Source organism: Carex rostrata, chromosome 5 (assembly GCF_964058835.1).
Source record: "Carex rostrata chromosome 5, lpCarRost1.2, whole genome shotgun sequence".
Classification (NCBI taxonomy): Eukaryota; Viridiplantae; Streptophyta; class Magnoliopsida; order Poales; family Cyperaceae; genus Carex; species Carex rostrata.
The window spans coordinates 6,348,172-6,368,785 of NC_135922.1; the positions used below are offsets into that span (position 1 = coordinate 6,348,172).

At 32.6% G+C, this 20,614-nt stretch overlaps 2 protein-coding genes across 2 annotated transcripts; one reads left to right on the forward strand and one right to left on the reverse strand.

Moving 5' to 3' along the window:
• The first annotated feature begins 1,367 nt into the window (after window positions 1-1,367).
• Window positions 1,368-4,388, forward strand: LOC144554465 (myricetin O-methyltransferase-like). Its single transcript, XM_078302782.1, has 3 exons — window positions 1,368-1,964; window positions 2,317-2,597; window positions 2,934-4,388. Exons 1-3 carry the CDS (start codon window positions 1,697-1,699, stop codon window positions 3,231-3,233), a joined length of 849 nt encoding a protein of 282 aa, XP_078158908.1. The 5' UTR covers window positions 1,368-1,696; the 3' UTR covers window positions 3,234-4,388.
• A 10,086-nt stretch (window positions 4,389-14,474) lies between these two features.
• LOC144553767 (cycloartenol synthase-like) lies at window positions 14,475-19,269 on the reverse strand. The gene is made up of 5 exons (XM_078301965.1): window positions 19,247-19,269; window positions 18,607-18,783; window positions 14,741-14,827; window positions 14,573-14,599; window positions 14,475-14,513 (listed from the first exon to the last, which is right to left on the reverse strand). The coding sequence occupies exons 1-5, from the start codon at window positions 19,250-19,252 to the stop codon at window positions 14,475-14,477; spliced, it is 336 nt and encodes a 111-aa protein (XP_078158091.1). The 5' UTR covers window positions 19,253-19,269.
• Window positions 19,270-20,614: the final 1,345 nt, after the last annotated feature.

Here is a 20,614-nt window from a genome sequence, read left to right on the forward strand (position 1 = left end):
TTTACTTTAAATTGCTTGCCAAAGTGAAATGTCTGTTGTCTGGTTCAATACACAGTTTAATAGTCAACGCCCAGAAAAGAAAAATTGTCAGATTTGTGCAGTGGTTAAGTTGCTGTAATCTGTTAATTTTTTTCTTTTTTTTTTATTAAAGAACTTGTACCTTAAATCTTCTGTGTGTAGGCGTGGTCTTAGTTTAGCCTAGCACTAGTAAGGAAAACACGACAATACACAGTTCTAAAGGCTATGACACCCGGTTACATGACCGTATCCTCGAGCGCCGTGTATGAATAGGGAGGAACTTTGTACACAATTACTGAACCGTGTCTATATAGATGAAATATACACAATTAATTAAACTCAACCGTGTCAGATCACACAAACAAAGGGCGCTGAAGATGGTGGTTTTTACACAATCTATTTAACGGTGTACAATGAGTAGCGTTAGTTGTATGTTTTCTAAAAGTCATCCATATATTATTTTCTTAACCATACATGTTTTTTTTTTCTTTTTTAGAACAGTGGATGTTTTTTGTTTTGTTTTTTTTTTAAACGATATATAATTGGTTAGCATCCATATTTGCTAGCCATTAAACATACAAATAATAATATACATCAAACATTCAATTAATATTCAACATCAGTGCATACATAATGAATGATATTCCTTAAACATTCAACAAATAGAAACAATTAACATTCATTTAACATAAATATATTCATAATTTAACAAAATATACAACATACATATACATTTTATGAGATATGCTTGCTTTAAATTCTAGCTAAAATTTTATATGTAGGTGGTCAACTTTTCAATTTAAGATAACTATGGATTAAGAATTTCATAAAAACGGCATCATAAATGTGGATGGACCGGTGGAACGTCCATGTGGTGTTTGACTCAACAGTTTTACTTGGGCTGAATTGATGTATATTCTCTTTCACGTAAAAAGGGTTGTTTCTTAATTATTTTTAAGGATTAAAAAATATCTCCTGCGTATCCTGTTGGCCAAGTTAAATTTTTCAAGAAAGCTTCAAAAACCACTAACATTAATTTCGCTTTCAAATACTTCATCTAACATCAGTATGAGACTGTAGTCAATAGTCTACCATGAAAGATAGATCAAACTAAACACATTGATTGACAAAATTTTGACTAATGAAGAGATACATAAAGAAAAATCATACATAGTACAATTCGAGAATAGCCAAATATAGCAAGTAAAATGGTTTCTTGAATACGCAAATTATTATAATAAAAATATGCAGAAAAGTCAAATTTTCTTCAAAATATGCAAATTTTTCTTGAGTATGACCAGACATTTTGTCCCAATATCGATAGTGATATATATATTGAATTTTTTATCCAACACTGATCAGTATGTACGTCAGAATATGTTGAAAACTTCAAATACAAGAATACATCCATTATATAAGGGCATCATTAGCACGAGGTCTTTCCACCAAGCGTATATCATTTCAATAATCTCTCTTTTAGACAAAAGGAGCAAAAAATAGTAAAAGAGAAATGGAGCTCTCGAGATTCCTACACCTAAGCACAAATATTATCGCACCGTTTACACTCAGGTGCGCTGCCGAGTTGAAAATTTCAGATTGTATAGATGCATATGACCGGTAAGCCATACCTCTAAAGGAACTCGCTCGCGCTATTCCCATCGCACCAGAGAAGGAACCAATGCTTGGCCAAGTAATGCGACTACTTGTCCAACAAGGCGTGTTTGCCCAGTCTGAGGAGGGTTACATGCTCACTCCAGTCTCTGAGCTAATGCTGTCTCAGGGCTCTGACATGGGAGCTTTTATCTGCTTTGCCACAGAACCCGACAATTGTAATACACTTTCCCAAATGGGTAATTGGTTCAGGTCCAGTGGTGCAGGAACTCTTTATCAAATGAAACATGAAGGGAAATCTCCATGGGAGACAAGAAAGGAGAACAAAGAATTTGGTAACAACATATATATATAGACACAAATTAACCTCTTTCAGCCAACATGTTTGATCTGATAAAATGTGTGTTACTTTTTTTCTTTTAATTTTGATGGATGGAATTTGCTATTTTGGTGTCACGGGCGGACCTAGTAAGGCCCAAGAGATTTAAAAAAAGAAGATTAACCTATATATTTTTAGGTTATTATATTGTCTACCTCTGATAAACAAGTTTGTTTATCCATTAATTATTTGTCTACCACTAGGCCAAATTCATTTTCATCACAACTCATTTTTTTTCTGAGGCCAATTTCTGGGCACGCCCCTCTTCGGTGTTGACATCACTAATTTGATTGCCCATGCTCAACTAGGTAACTTATTCAATGAGGCAATGGCATGCCATAGTACAAAGTTAATGAAAGATGTGGTTGCCTCATGTCCTCAACTATTCGATGGGCTGAAGAGTCTTGTGGATGTAGGAGGCGGCACCGGAACTACTGTAAAAGTTATTGCCAAAACATTTCCTGAATTGAGGTGCACGGTGTTCGATCTCCCGCACGTCATATCCAATGCATTGAAAAGCGAGTTATTCAATGCCATGGGGGGCAACATGTTCGAGAAAATACCAGCAGCTGATGCAATAATGCTCAAGGTTATATCTGATCATAATATTATATATACTGGTTACAGCTGATGCCATGGGCCGCCGTGTACGTTTGGATGGGCTTGGGTTAGCGCTAACCCAAGAATACTAACCCGGAGTGCTATTTCATGTTTGAGTACGCTACACAAAGCGCTCTAGTGGATATTCCATTAACCCGCAAATAGTTGGGTTAGCGATTTAAAAGTTTGCTCGGGCTAGTGGCAACTCTCACTAACTCCGTGTTTCATCCAAAGACACCCCCGAACATACCAAATAATGTGCATGTTTTACAAATACTGTATGGATTTTTTTTTTTTTAATATTTTCTATATCATATTTAAACAGCAAATTCTCCATGATTGGCCTGATGATGATTGCATAAAAATTCTTGAGAGATGCCGAGAGGCGATTTCAGCAGTAGAAGTTGGTGGTAAGGTTATCATAGTCGAACTCACTATAGACTTGGGGACACATGACCAGATGGCGATCGAGACGACCCTCTGTTTTGATATAGACATGCTGGCAGTGTTTGGATCAAAGGAACGCAGCAGGCAAGAGTGGCACAATGTTTTCCAAGCAGCCGGTTTTGTTAATTACAAAGTACACACAGTAGGGATTTACTCAATCTATGAGCTCTATCCTTGAACATGATATATAAATATATATTTCAGCAGAGAGTCAGCAATAATAAACGTGTCATAAAATGCAGCTTGGTCGAACTTTTCAATTTCAATTTTTTTACTTTTCTTTTCTGTTTTATTTAATCTTCCTTTTTTTTTCTTTCTTTAATTAACTACCTTTTTATGGAATTACAAAGTTAAGTTAACTACCTTTTTTCCTATCTCATAATTTGCAATTTTAAACAATTAAGTTTTTACGATTATTCTATAGATGACCAATGAATATCTATATTTATTTAAAATTGGCATTGGTCCTATCTGAACAATATTTTCCAAAACATATAACAGAGTACTATAAAGTTAGATGTACGTTAACAGATAACAGAGATAACCTAGAGTTATGAATTGTAAAATACATTTCACATTAAGAGACAAAATGCATCTTGCTATATGCTGATTTAAGAATCTTCAACCATGATCAATATGGTCAAATAGGTGGCATTTCCGCTCAAATTCTTGACTTGATTTTACCGGTTGAAAAATGGAATGCACAATTCCAAATATTGGGTTAAGATTTTAACAGAGCAGTTTTGGTTTCATGTAGTGCTGTTTTCATCATGGTTCGAAAAATCGGCTGATTCCGAGTCAACTCGGAATCGGACGGGACCTGGCCGAGTTTTACCTGAGTCTCGCGTCTATGCGAGTTTCTCAGAAAAAATCGGATGAACAGTGCTTGACTCGGGCGAGTTAAGCCGAGTTAAGGCGAGTCTTGACCAATTCCAGATCGATTCTCTCCCTGAAGAGTCAATTTTGCCTTTCCTTTGCGTGAAAATGAGTTTGTAGCGAAGAAGGGTTTAATTTGGAAAGAAAGAATGAAAGGAGCTGTGGAGGAGATTAGAAAATGGATTTCCTTAAATAGACTTGGTCTACTAGTCTGTGAAGTATAGATATTGAATATACATATGATCCATTGTGCACCCGGAGCTACCAAAAGTTATCATGGAGATATAGGGCGCTGGCAATATTTAATAAATAATTTAGAGCTACCTCCACCTTTTCCTGCTCCTCTCCATTTAAGTTATCATTGGATCCGTCCATTTCAACAGTTTTTAGCAATTTGTGTATATGCTTTTGAATTATTTTTTCATGCTTTCTACTTTTTTATGTTTCTTTTAAATCCTTCATTTTTCTTGTATATATTTAGTTCTTTTTTCTAATCAAAAGGATTGTATTTACTAATTTTTTATATTATTTTAGTACAAAACATGCTTCTGCCAAAAAAAATCCGAGTTACCGATCCGATTCACCCGAGTCTAACCGATTCATCCGATTGCAATTCTACGGTTAAGTATCCGATTCCGATTCCAATTCCGAGTTTTAGAACCATGGTTTTCATTCTATAGTCTGTATGTGCTGCATGAGCTATATGTAGTGTAGTTCTCATTCTATAGTCCGTGCACTGCATAAAGCAAAAACTTCCCTGTTAAAATCTTTACCCCAAATATTGGTGAAAGCAGTTTACCCCAAATATTGATGATAGCAGCAAATTAACCCCAACGACTTGCACTGGCACAAGAGAAGCATGGCCTGTTACCACAACTGTTTAGTTGCCCATACAACTCAAAAGGAACAAAACCCAGAACCTCCGACTTGTAACTACATAGTTCATGATACAAACATATGCTAATACGCCCAAGGATAAATCTATTTAATTAGCAACCTCAGCTATCAAGTCGTTTTACAGCATGGTTTATAAGTATAACATATATTATATTAACATCCTACAGGTTATATATATCCAAACAAAAAGGAGAAAAACATTGTACAGTTCGCGCAACAGCACCAAGTTTACAGCTACCCGCGGATTATTATTATCACAACACGAAATTATAACTAATTAACAACATGTCTCACTACCTTTATATCACCGGCCATTCCATCCTTTATGATATCATTCTTCGCTACCACAGTGATACCCGACCAGATGTAGAAGCCCTCTTATGACCGATGAGCTTCTTGCACACCCTATTTAAAGTAAATTTTTTAGTAATGTAGAGAAAATTTTCCAGAAAAAAAATGAAGCTTGGAACTTTCAATTTTAACTGAAAATCAGTTTCACTACTTATTTGTTGCTAATAATGACATCCCTGCCAATCCGAGCTTTCATGTCAATAATTCAGTTCCTGTGGTAGAATACAACAAAAATGATCACTAAGCACCCCAAAAATATCATTTCATCCCTACATGACTATGATTTACTATAAATTGAACAATTTTTCATACGCCTTTTCTACCTTTGGAGATGAAAATTGTTTGACTCCCCTGTTTGATATAACCCTTTTCTTCCATCTGGGCAATGCCGTAGTCCATCCGCACTCCTCCTGATGTTTTTTGCTTGGTGGATGTCCATCCTTTCTCGCCTTGTTTCCTGGTTGGGAGTCACCTTGAAATTGCCCTTGGCTTCGCTGCTCCATCTTTCTCTCATCGTGTCCCTTCATAGGTTTGAGTGCATCCTCTATCGGCCTAGGTTTTTCCTTCATTGCTTCTTCGTACCAACTGAGAAGAGATCTGTTCTCCCTACATGGTCCTCCTGTTGCTTTCTCGGTCGGTGGTTGTGCATTCTCCTCCTCAGTCGCCGCCTTTGTCTTGACTCTCATCTCTCTGAAGACCACTCCCCGAAATGCCTTTTTTTTTCATCTTTGTGAACTTAACTTAAAAACCCATTGGATTGGCTTCAAACGACGCATTCAAACCATTCAAACTGATTTACTTCATGAGTGATGATTTTACATGTTAAATTTATAAATTTTCAAACTAATTTAGTATAAATTTAAGCGGTAATAAAACGTTCATAATATCTAAATTATAATTTTGAATTATATATATGTATTCGTATTCATATTTGTTTAATAGCCGATTCATATTTATATTCATTTAATATATGCTTCATCTAATTGAGACACATGCTACCGAGTTAAAACTATCACAAAGATTCATATTAAGACAAGTCTTCATTAATTAATTGCAACTACTATCCCTTGAATTATTTCTTTCAACTACTGTATATCCCTAAAATGTAGCTCTACAGTAATATGTAATAAAGATAAGTAATGATAGGACTTCACAATTTGAACATGTCAATATGTCTATATTTTCTATTAGAGAAATTAATTACTTTATCTTATCGGTCTGTTTTGTTTTGGAACAAAAAAATCGAAATAAAATTTTAAAATTGCCAACAGACTTGATTTCTTAACAAATCTCTTAACAAGTACGAATCAACTCGAACATTTAACAAGTTTAGCACAAATATAGTTGTTAACTCAATAATATCTTCTCAACTCAAATTGACTCGCTCATTAACTCAAGCACAAGCATATTCCAAGTAGCTCGAACTCGGATCATTTCATCTCCCTAGCTACCGTTATGGATTCCAGTCGTAAGATGTCAGGATTTTATGTGCTGTCATGTGTTGTACCGCGTAGGATGTCAGGATTTCATGGTGTTATGTATTCCACAATTATTAGGACCCCACAATTAGAACAAATTCCATCAATCGCACATGGGGAACTGGAGCGATCACAAACCTTCAATAGTAAGCTATTGGATGACACAGGTTAATTCCAGTCGTAGGATGTCGGAAGTTGTCGGGGTTATTATATTTATTTTTTCTGTTATTATGAACTCTGTACAAAATTTAATATAGCAAACAATTTCGTGTGCTAATTCCTGCAATAATTATCCGCTCCAATATTATGCGATCTTTCAACCACAAAATATCATCAGAGTACTTATTCATCGTTTTAGAACAGTCGATTATCTAGAATTTAGTTGCAAAATAAGAATAGTTAGAATGGCTAAATTAAATATAGTTATTATTTGTCTTATTAGAATAGTTAAATTTCAAAAATTTAAAAATAATCCATTCTAATAAGACCGGAAGCATCTGAGTGATAATACATTGGATACCATTAATTGATATTGGCGTCCGCATTAATTAGGAACGAGAAAAAAATTGTTTTTTTCAACATCATTTTCAGTGCAATAATATTGGTTGCAAGGGTAGTTGTTATCATATAATAAGGTTCAATGCAATAATACATGTACACAATCAAGGAAAGATCAAATTAAGTGTTAGTGGTTCGAGTCACATGGTCTTCATATCAAGTAATTTTGATATTAGATCTTTCGAATTCCTTTTTTTTTTTTTACTTGGAAATGCTTAATTTGACAGGAAGCATCTTAGTGATAATATGGATTGTATACATATTTCTACTATTAATTATGAACCGTGACTATTGGCGTCGCATTAATTAGGAACGAGAAATAAATCATTTTCTTTGACCATATCGTGTTAGTGCAAACGGATCGGACAGTGGTAAAACCACACCTGTGTCCATTCTTATGTGTCCATTCTTATTTTTCGGATATGATAGGAATTGGATATTAAACAGATACGGATACTAATCGAATATTAAGTGATACGAATACATATATCATTCGGATACATAATACGGATGTTGTATTTAAATTAACTTATTATTCTACAAGTTAGTTTTTTGAAATAAAAATTATTTAATAAACATCATTATTGTCAGTTTCTCAAATAATAATCACACTATTTTCTCTGTATGTTATTGTTTAATTTTTGTTTACTAGAATCATGTTTATATTAATTCATGTACATAATTATAATAATCAATCAGTGTTAAGAAAATAGATTTTTATGTGTTTTTGCACAAGAACTCAATCAGTGTTAAGAAAATAGAATCAAGAGCCAATAACTCAACAAGTGTCAAGAGAAAGAAGGATAAGAGCCGAAAACTGAAGGCCCATATGATGGGTGATTTCCACTCTTAAAGTTTAATAATATAATTTAATGAACACGTTTGTTGCAAGGGTAGTAGTTATCATATAATATGGTCCAATTCAATAATATATTCACACTCAATCAAGGACAGATCCAAGTGTTAGTGGTTCGGGTCACATGGTCTTTCATATATGATATCGAATTAAATAATTTTGATATGAGATCTTTCGGATTCCTTCTTTTGATTGGAAAATTCTTAATTTGACCGGAAGCATCTTAGTGATAATATGCATTGTTTACATATTTCTACTACTAGGGGTGTCAATGGGTATGATATGGGGAGGGTGAAACCATTTTCATACCCATACCCACTAAGAATTGACCTTACCCATAATCTACCCATACCCGTTAAGAATTTGTCTTACCCTACCCTACCCATACCCGTTATGATTAACGGGTAACGAAACGATAGTGGGCGAATAACGAAAATACCAATATAATGGTTCGGACAGCATATGGTCAATTTTGTCATTTGTTACATTCTTTCTTCTAACATTTCATTCCATCTCATTCAATTATTAAATATATATATATTCATAGTATAACCTTCAGAAAGCTGACATGTAATGGAAAATTCAGATGCTAACACCTGAGCTGACATTAATGGATTACTTATTTAGACCAAACAATACATTATTGTTAGAAAATAAGGTGATGATATATTTTCTTTGAAACATGGAATATTTCCATTTGTAGAATTGAGAAAAATACAATAACGATGAATAAGGAAGAAAACAAGGAAATGAATTCGTTGATATATATGTCTCTAGCGTTGATACAGGTATACAACAATATGAAAAGAAGAAAAATAAATAAATTGGATATAATATTGATATATTTATATATAATATATTTCATATAATTACCCATTACCCAACGGGTACGAAATAACCTTTATCCGTACCCATACCCGTTTATCTAACGAAAAAAAATCTTTACCCATACCCATACCCAATAAACTAACGGAAAAAAAAAATTACCCATACCCGTCTTATCGAATACGATACGGGTAGGGTAAACGGGTGTCATTGACACCCCTATCTACTACTAATTATAAACCATGAGCCATTCACTACTATAGAAAAACACTTCACCGTCGGATCAAATTACAATCCGCAATTGAGTTCCAAACCGATGGCTATCGCTCTGATAGGAAAGGTATACACATCTGTCATCGGTTCAAACCAATGGCGTTCAGGTCCAACGCTATCAGTCAAAAAATGGGGACAAATGGGAATAATAGTTTTTAGATCGTTTAATAAGTCGTCTAATATAGAAACACCATCGGATGTACATTGCTAATGAGCCGATTGCTATCTTACATACGGTGTTTGATATTTGACATTGTTGATCATTCAATGCCATCTCTTGCGTTGTTCAACTGGTGATAGATGTCACTTACACCATTTGTTTTACTGTGTTAGCATTTGGCAGGTCACTTGGTTATATTAGCTATGGCATTTGTAACTAATTTTGAGCTGTTGAATGTGAATATATGTTTTTAATTAAGCTTTTATTAGTGTCTGGCCTCCATATATATATTATCCATCCATTTATATTAAATAACATGCACCCAATAGTAGGTACCGACAAATAATATAAAACCATGCAAGGTAATATGTAATAGACAATATAAAAAAAAAAAACTAATTGTATCATATATATAATTAATTTGTATTCAAATCATACAAGAGTAGTTACAACAGGACTCCCTAGGGATCACTGATAACAAAATCCAAACCGGAGTTGCTTTTCCTAAACAGACACATATTAATCATCACAGCTAATAACAAAATCTGAAACATAATTTCTTTTCCTAAACAAATGTTCTTAATTAATCATCATTTGAAGGTCAGTAATACCTGCCCTCAGGTGCTGCAATGTTTCATTTTGTCAGTAGCATATATGTTACTGAAAGAGATGTAAATATTTAATTTATGTAATGGTCGTAAGGTTGTACCATGCAAGTTGTAAAATTGGGTTTCCTCCTCTTGTAAGTCTCGTGCCTCCTCTTCTACAGTTTATAAATATATAAGATCCAATATACCAAAAAATATTCAAATCAAACGTAATTTACGAAAATGCAAACTTGTGACGAAGGGAAATGCACCTTTCGACAGCTTGAGTGTTTTGCTTAGGCATTGCTCAGTCTCTTAATCCTCCGCCCCCCCCCCCCCCCCCCCCCAACTTGCCTTTGTGCTTCATCAAACTCGTTTAGTAGAGGAGTGACCAATAGGTTGATCAAATTAGAAATACATCACTGATCCTCATCAGATTGTCCTCTCTCAGAATGATCTACTTCACTACTAGATGTTTAGTCGTGGAACGGCATGTCTACACTCCTCACGACTAAACTATACAAGAATACAAAGTAGATCTAAGATAATCTTCTCTTCAGTCCAGATGGAATATATAGGGGTGAGGGGGCGTCTGGAGATGAGTTAGGGTCCAATTGATCATAGTTTCTGCATCAAGACATAAACTTGGGCAATAGTAAGTGAATATAATAATAAATAAAGGATAAATGTGAGAAAACAAGGTAATACCTATGGCAAAACCCTACATAATTTCGTCACAAATATGTCTTGATCAAATATCAATTGTGTTATTTATTGTTCAATAACGGATTTCACATTATCTCAATGTCTGATTTGACTTTTTTTATTTTGAATTTGATATTTGAATTCAAAATTACATAGATCGTTTTCGTAATGTCGTTGATTTGAATTTCTGATTTAAGAACTTACATAATTCGATATTTTGTTTTACAGTATTCGATTTCACTTTTAAAAGAATAATACGATAAATCATCTCTGATCTTCATCATTTGAAATTTGGATTGAAGAGTAGCGGCAAAATTTAAATTGAGCGAGTTATTTACGTATTAAAATTTCTATGATGCAGGTAATAGTTTTATAGGTTCTATACATTATTTTACAAGATCTGTTAGTTAGGTTTTAAATTTATTTATAGTATTTTTTAGGATATGTTTCATAGTTTTACAGGATATATCATATATTTTACATGAGCTATGCATTGTATTGCTTTTCTTTATTTTACTAGATCTGTTTAACAGTTTCACATGACATATATGCAATATTTACATGATCTAGTTAACATTTTTAATGATTTAAATTTCCAATATATTTTTAATAGATTTACAGGATATATACACCATTTTACAGTATCTATTATTATTGATATTTACAGGGTTTACTGTATATAGTTCACAATTTTATAAGATATAGTTTACAGATTTACATGATATGTAAAATATTTTACAGGATATAGTTCACAGTTTCATAAAACCTACATGATATATGCAATATGAACGCATACAAATTCATGAAAAAAATATTTGAAATAAATATTTTAATAAATATATTTTATTTTAATAAATATTTTAATTTAATAAATATATTCAACTGCGCATGCTTTTCAATATACAAAATAACTTTTTTTTGATGAAAAAGGTACTAAATAACTTGAGTAATCAAACAAGCAACAAACTAAATTGCTACTCACTAAATGTCGTTCATGGAGTAAGAAAAATGTGTATATATAGCACTATTCGATGCTCGATTGCATAAAAAATTGATGTATTGTTATTTTTGAAATATTTCTAGAAGTTTGCAGAACGTACCATTAATAGAATCATAAAAATAAATAAATTATTTAATTAATAAAGCTAATAAGTCTAACCTTAGATATGAGGAGCTCTTCCTACAACAAGCGTTAGTGCTTTCCAAGATAAATATTGGAATGCTCTGATTTCTAGTTCGTTATATATACTACAGAGGCTAATGATCTATATGTATATAATATGCATATATACACCGTCATATATGCCATTAATTGGATGTATTCCTATCATTGCTCTTCAATTAATAAAATATCATTTACATATGCTCTCATGTGCTATAAGAAACGGATATGTGGAATATATGAAATCAACCACCATTAATGAGGTCAATCATGCAATTGCAACTTGTACTACATACACAAACTGATCTTAGGAATGTTTGAAATCAACCACCACTGATGAGGTCAATCATGCAACTTGCACTACATACAAAAACCTTAACCATACGTGGCATATCATACACAAATGTGAAAATAATCAAAATTAACAGTGGATAAAAGGAGGAGGCACTCACGCGAAAATGCATGAGCCCAGCCATACACATATGGTCAATATAAACGCAACCATGCACTCAAATCACATATATTTGTACACGGTTTATTATTAATGAACCATGTATGGTTGTACTAATTCATAGATGGTTTTTCTAAACAAACCATGTAAGATTTTGCTGCGTTTCCAAACACTATTTTTTTAATAGAAGCCGTGCAATATTCCTGTATAGAGAATACCACTCAACCGCTTCTAGCTTCACACACATACTCCATTTAAGTCTAGCCTTTGTCTCTTCATTTTTTTCTTCATTTCTCTTTTCTTCCCTTTAATTACTATAGATCGAGTCTTCCTCCCTCATCTTCATTTCCCCCATGAAGCCTTCATTTGGCTTGAATACTTTGCAAATTATTATTTTTTGTTCCTAACTAATTAATGTGACGCCAATAACTCACGGTTCATAATTAAGAGTAGAAATATATATAATGCATTATCACTAAGATGCTTTCAGTCATATCAAGCATTTTCAAGTCCAAAAAAAGGAATCCGAAAGATCTAATGTCAGAAAATTTTATTTTGATATGATATGAAAGACCACGTGGCTCGAACCACCAATACTTTGATCAGTCCTTGATTGACTAGTGTACATATATTATTCAATTGAATCTTACTAATATGACAACTGATACCCTTGCAACAAGCGTATTCATTAAATTAAGTTATTAAACTAAAGAGAGGAAATCACCCTTCACATGGGCCTCAAGTTTTCGATCTGAACCTTCCTTTTCAACGACAGACAGTCATGTACAATTCCCTAGGTAGGATCTTTTTTTCTTTTCTTTTTTTAACCTGTAGATCCAAACTGCTATGATAAGCAATGAAATATTGAATGCATTCAATAATTCATAGCTTATCATAGTGTTTTGGATATATAAACTTAAAAATTCAATAATTCATAGCTTATCATAGCGTTTTGGATCTATGAACTTAAAAAGAAGAAAAAAAAAAAAAAAACGATCCTACCTAGGGGAGTTCTTACCATAATTTAACTCTCTTGATGTTCAGATCGAAAACTGGAGGCCCACATGAAGGGTGATTTCCTCTCCTAAGTTTAATAACCTAATTTAATGGACTTCCATCCTTTTTTAAATGATATTTTATTGGACTTCCATCCTTTTTTATCCCATCATTTCATTATGAAACCAAAGTCCAAAGGTCAGTTTTTCAAGGTGGTATCAAACATCTAGTGCCATTTAAAAAAGAAATAAACTAGGCTTACCATATACTAATATTAATGAGACCTACATAGAGCTGCAGTTCTTACAGTTCCATCAGATTGTACCTATCTAAAGAGAGTTTTAAGCTAGTACATCAGATAACCAATTCTTATGGTGTTATTTTTCCTTTATGCTGCAGACAAGGCAAGTAACTTTTCTTTCTCATTTCTTCCATAGTTTATTTTTCTTTTTCTACTGTAGTTTCAGATGAAATCTATACAAATTAGAATTTTCCTAGTTTGAAGGATTTTATTGACTGCCCCAGGAATGGTAAAACAATAACTTGAAAAGTTTACCCTCCATTTCATGTCATCTTCACCAATCCATAGTTTATCTGGAATTCTTGCAAGATGGTCCTCAAGGTTGTTGCTATTTGGATCCCCCACGTAAGAACAGAGCATCCTCGTACACTGTTCATGGTAACTTGTGAACTTAATTTATCTTTGAATAAAAATCTTTCAATCATTTGTAATTGCATTGTTATCATGTACATCAAAGTTTATAAAACACCTAAGAGTAATAACATATGCAATGGAATGTCTGCCTTCATAAATCATGATCATGGTTATGTTATTCCTGCATTTTTTTATTTATTGTTGTTGTCATTGAAATAGTGATATAGTTCCCCTGACTATGCGCTCCTATTTGATTTGGGGCACTTTATACTTTTTCTATTCAAAGATTATGCGAAACAGTTGCATTACTTCTGCTAATCATAAATAGTCTCCTCTCTGAAAAAATAAAGCTACTTCAAATAAACAAGGAAACTAGCAACGCTGAAATACCTACCTTTTGTAATGCTCCCATGCATATGTACCTTGTGTCTTCATCTTCATATTGTAATTATTTCTCAATTGCATATAGTGCTCTTTTTCTTACTAGTGAAATGGGCCAAGTGGTAAAAAGAGGTTCACCTATTTTGTATAGGCATTCACACAATATTTCTTGAAATCTTGAGCGTGGTAGGAAGCTGTCTTCCTACATTCAGATTCCACCGAATTTTTTATAATAAAAAAAACATAACTAATGAGGAAAGCATGGTTCTGAAACTCGGATTCAAAATTGGAATCGGATGAATCGGCTTGTAGACCCCAACCACCATCTTCGTTCTGTTATTTAATCATAGAATAGTTGATAAGTTACATGTTTTACACGATAAAAAATGATCTAGGTCAAGTGAACGAGTTCTGAATTTTTATGTATTTAGATGGAGTGATGGATTAGCTATTTAAATTTGGTGGTAGTCTTACTTGAACATTATACATGTAACGACACAACTCCTTCCGGTGCTCAGAAGATAATACATGAAATGATCCAGTGACGTAAAGAACAATGATCTGCATTAATAAAATTCATGTGTCACATCGCATGTCAAAAACACATGACACAAAGTGTCACACCCCAGATTTTTACAATCCGGAGCATGATTATAATATCATCATCGCACTTTTCCCTTGGTCCGTCAACCTACGTTGCCAACAAAAAATGAAAAACAAAATAACAAAATAGAATCAGCTACAAAGCTCAGTAACCGGTTATTTAACAATGCACTTCTCTATAATTGGCTTAATTAAACAACCATTCAAATAGGCCAGATCAATCCACACAAATACTCATCAAATTATGTACACATATTTAAACAGCAATAGCACGTCATTCTAGGTTATCCATAAAACTATTCACATCATATTCACACATGTGTAATCTCTGTCACAGGCGATTCTCACATTCTCACAATACAGTTCCTTTAATCCAACAATCCAATGGAAAATCCATTCAACATTTGAAGACCGCCAATCTACTGGAAAATCCAACAAACAATGAGAGGCTATAATCACATATCAAATTCCAACCTCAGACCCACTATCCTGTTAAATATGCCATCATAATTTAGTATGCAATACCAACATTTAAATCAACCATACAAAATGAAAAACACAGATTATAGAGAAGTCCGGTTACCTGATAACGAGATTTTCAGAACTTCAAATCGGATTTTAACAACAACTCAGAATCACTACGACAAAGTCAAAATACGAATCGGAAATTGATAATATATAAAAACTATTTCAAAGTTTTTGTGCCAGTTTCTTTTTTTCTTTTTCATTTTTGTTTTTACTCAGATATCAAACAGAGAGAGAAGAGGAAAGTGTATTGGATAAAAAATAATGAGAAGGAAACGGAGTTAATCGATTCAGTTATTTTAATATGTAGATATATATAACAAAAGTATAAATCGAAACAATGCCTTAATTGCAGAGGTTTATCATGAGTTTTAAAAAAATAAACTTCTCCGAAACGGTGGATTTAAGATATTTATTAAATAATAGTTGTTATCAGAATCAGAGGTTTGTGCCTCTTTAATTAATATTTTTTTTATCGAACGATAATATAATAATAAATTTGTTAAAATTGTTTAAATAGATATTATAAATCTCATATTAGTCTTTAAGTTATTAAATATTACGAATAGATATTTCAATTGTCCTAATTCGTTGAATCTTTTTATCAAAAGCCTATATATCATATTTATATTTTTACGAAATGTTATAAAGAAAATATAATCTTGATTATAGCATAAAAGAAATTTACAAGTGTAAATAATAATAACTAAATTTTTCTGGATATTACATTTAAATGTTGCAGTGATTCTGAGTTGTTGTTGAAATCCGATTTGAAGTTCTGAAAATCGCGCTATTAGGTAACCGGACATTTAAATGTTATATCCAGAAAAATTTAGTTATTATTATTTAAACTGTAGTTACCGGTGGATATCTACAGTGACCCGGCCTTAAATATTGTAGATACAGGTCCAGACTATGTGTCCCTACACAAAGCACGTTGTATATATAGGTGCAGACTCAATCAACCACAGCTACCCATTATTAATTGTAGTTGCCAGTGTATAATTTGTCACTGACAAACAAAGAACAGATACAAGATGTGGAAGCTTAAAATTGCAGAAGGTGGACCACTGGTGAAAACTTCCTATGGAAATATTGGAAAAGAAACATGGGAGTTTGAGGAAAGGCTTGGATCGAGTGAAGATCGAGCAGCAGTAGAAAGGGTGAAAGTGCAGATCTACTTGCAAGGATGCAGGTTAAATTTATCTTTAGTTATACTGTTACAGTAAGTTGTAGATGTCATAAAATAAACAAGAAGTTTCAATGTGATAAGAGAAAATTCATCTTGCCTCTACAAGGATCAGGAATTGTCATTTTTTGAAAAAAAAAAAAATGGGTCATCACACCGATTTCATTAACATGAAATCATTAAGCACATGACTAGTACCAAACCACGGGTACATAGTCTCTGAAAATGTTCAAAGTACCAATACATCATCAGTTTAATTAGTAAGCAACAAAAACTACCAAGAAATATTACATGTCCATTGTTTTAAGTTTTAACCTAATCAAAAGCAAAGATAACTGGTAGAACTAGCTAGAACAAACATCTCTACTAATCAGTTGATTTTAAGTTGATAATATTGTGGTTAAACAAAATATATCCATATATATTGTTGAAATCTCGTTACATATATTTCTGGTTTGTTTAAACTGCAGCTAGCCAAACAGAACAACTTCGATTATTTCAAAAAACCAAGCAAAAATGATGACAATTCTGAAAAATCAGCTTCAGCGGCTCTGCAGAAAGCGCTTGATTATTTTTCAGCAATTCAGGCAAAGGATGGACATTGGCCTGGAGATCTTCCTGGATCTTTATTTCTCACACCCCTTTTGGTAACTTTTATTTCCTTTTCACCTAATTCAGTAGTGCTTGTGCCTTCTGTTTTATTTCTATTTTTGGTGGTCAAGCAGTTTGTGTAATATCCCAAAAACTTTAGTTATTATTATTTATACTTATAAATTTCTTTTAAAAATATAATCTTGATAATATCATAAAAGAAATTTATAAAACAATTACATCATATTCACACATGTGTAATCTCTGTCACAGGCGATTCCCACATTCTCACAATACAGTTTCTTTAATCCGACAATCCAATGAAAAATTCATTCAACATTGGAAGGCCGCCAATCCACTGAAAAATCCAACGAACAATGAGAGGCTATAATCACATATCAAATTTCAACCTCAGACCCACTATCCCGTTAAATATGCCATCATAATTTAGTATATATGCAATACCAACATTTAAATCAACTATACAAAACGAAAACATAGATTATAGAGAAGTCCGGTTACCTGATAGCGAGACATTCAGAACTTCAAATCGGATTTCAACAACAACTTTGAATCACTGCGACGTAGTCAGAATACGAATCGGAAATTGATAATTAATATAAAAACTTTTTCAAATAAACCTCTGATTCTGATAACAACTATTATTTAATAAATATCTTAAATCCACCGTTTCAGAGCAGTTTATTTATTTTAAACTCGTGACAAACCTCTTGAATTAAGGCACTATTTCGATTTATACTTTCGTTATATATATCTACATATTAAAATAACTGAATCGATCAACTCGGTTTCCTTCTCACTATTTTAAATCCAATACACTTTCCTCTTCTCTCTCTGTTTGATATCCGACTAAAAACAAAAATGAAAAAGAAAAAAAGAAACTGGCACAAAAACTTTGAAAAAGTTTTTATATTAAGTATCAATTTCCAATTCGTATTCTGACTACGTTGCGGTCATTATGAGTTGTTGAAATCTAATTCGAAGTTCTGAAAATATCGCTATCAGGTAACCGGATTTCTCTATAATATGTGTTTTCGTTTTGTACGATTGATTTGGATATTAGTATTGCATATTGGATTATGATGACATATTTAATGGGATAGCGAGTCTGAGGTTGAAATTTGATTTGTCTGATACACGGGAGCTGTTAGTCGTGGTCGGGACCGATATGCAGGGAATGCTAGTTACGGTCGGGTTCGATAGTTGAAAATGATGTGACTTGTTCTATAAATTTCTTTTATGATATAATGAAGATTATATTTTTAAAAGAAATTTATAAGTATAAATAATAATAACTAAATTTTTTGGGATATTACACAAAGTGCCTGACCACCAAAAATAGAAACAAAACAGAAGGCACAAGCACTACTGAATTAGGTGAAAAGGAAATAAAAGTTAGAAACAGATATACCAAAAGAGGTAAGAGAAATAAAGATCCAGGAAGATCTCCAGGCCAATGTCCATCCTTTGCCTGAATTGCTGAAAAATAATCAAGCGCTTTCTGCAGAGCCGCTGAAGCTGATTTTTCAGAATTGTCCTCATTTTTTCTTGGTTTTTTGAAATAATCGAAGTTGTTCTGTTTGGCTAGCTGCAGTTTAAACAAACCAGAAATATATGTAACGAGATTTCAACAATATATATGGATATATTTTGTTTAACCACACTATTATCAACTTAAAATCAACTGATTAGTAGAGATGTTTGTTCTAGCTAGTTCTACCAGTTATCTTTGCTTTTGATTAGGTTAAAACTTAAAACAATGGACATGTAATATTTCTTGGTAGTTTTTGTTGCTTACTAATTAAACTGATGATGTATTGGTACTTTGAACATTTTCAGAGACTATGTACCCGTGGTTTGGTACTAGTCATGTGCTTAATGATTTCATGTTAATGAAATCGGTGTGATGACCCATTTTTTTTTTTTCAAAAAATGACAATTCCTGATCCTTGTAGAGGCAAGATGAATTTTCTCTTATCACATTGAAACTTCTTGTTTATTTTATGACATCTACAACTTACTGTAACAGTATAACTAAAGATAAATTTAACCTGCATCCTTGCAAGTAGATCTGCACTTTCACCCTTTCTACTGCTGCTCGATCTTCACTCGATCCAAGCCTTTCCTCAAACTCCCATGTTTCTTTTCCAATATTTCCATAGGAAGTTTTCACCAGTGGTCCACCTTCTGCAATTTTAAGCTTCCACATCTTGTATCTGTTCTTTGTTTGTCAGTGACAAATTATACACTGGCAACTACAATTAATAATGGGTAGCTGTGGTTGATTGAGTCTGCACCTATATATACAACGTGCTTTGTGTAGGGACACATAGTCTGGACCTGTATCTACAATATTTAAGGCCGGGTCACTGTAGATCTCCACCCGTAACTACAGTAAAGGGTACACCTATATCTCCATCACAGCTACAACATTATTGTTTTTAATGTTCAAACAGTTGATCCAAACTGCTTAACATGATCACCATATTAAAATGTGCTTGGAGACCAAAGTTATATTTTTTGTCGATTTTTTTTTAATTATTTTTGAATGATCCATAATCTTATGAAAAATAGTGATTTTATACCCATCCAAAAAAATTTAGAAAAAAGTTCCAAAAAATATAGAATTTGGTTTTCTACTAAATTTTAATATGAAGAGATCATGTTGAGCGATTAAAATTTACTATTTGGACTACAAAATGGAGATAAGGATGTGAGGCATAACCGATTGGGATACAAAAAATAATTAGACATGTTAACCCTATATATACTCAATTATTAATAAAACAGATGTTACGATATATATCGATCTACATTAATGTATATAAAGAAAAAAAATTCATGTTTCAATTGATAGATAAAAATATCATTATAAAGTGAAAAAAGACTAGGACCAAAAAGATAGTCCATTATGAAACATACTCATGTTTTTCTCTTTTATAAAAAAAAAATTGGCACGTCATAAAATATATATCATTCAAGAATTTTGTTACTTTAAGACCTAAGCATGCAATAAAAATTCCGAAGTATGTTAGGTGTTGGAATATTTTTCATTAAATTAATAATTGGGACCTTTAAATATAATTAATAGAATTTTCTAATCAAACTTCAATAAATTAAATAAAGTAAATTTGAATAATTAAACAAGTTCGAGACAAATCTAGTTATATTTTAGTGGACCGAGTGATCTCGTCGTCTATGTTGGAAGGATATATAGAATTTCACTTTTTGTGTAGCGTTAACTTTATATTTTATCACTTTCTATTATTTTTGATATGACAAGAGAAGAGAGAATAAGAAAATAACTTATTATTGCAATCTTATGTTTTACTTTACATGTGTCTCTACTTCTGAAAGAAATAAAAAAACTAGCCGTTGCATTATTAATTACAACAACTAATTACTAACCACTAACCACT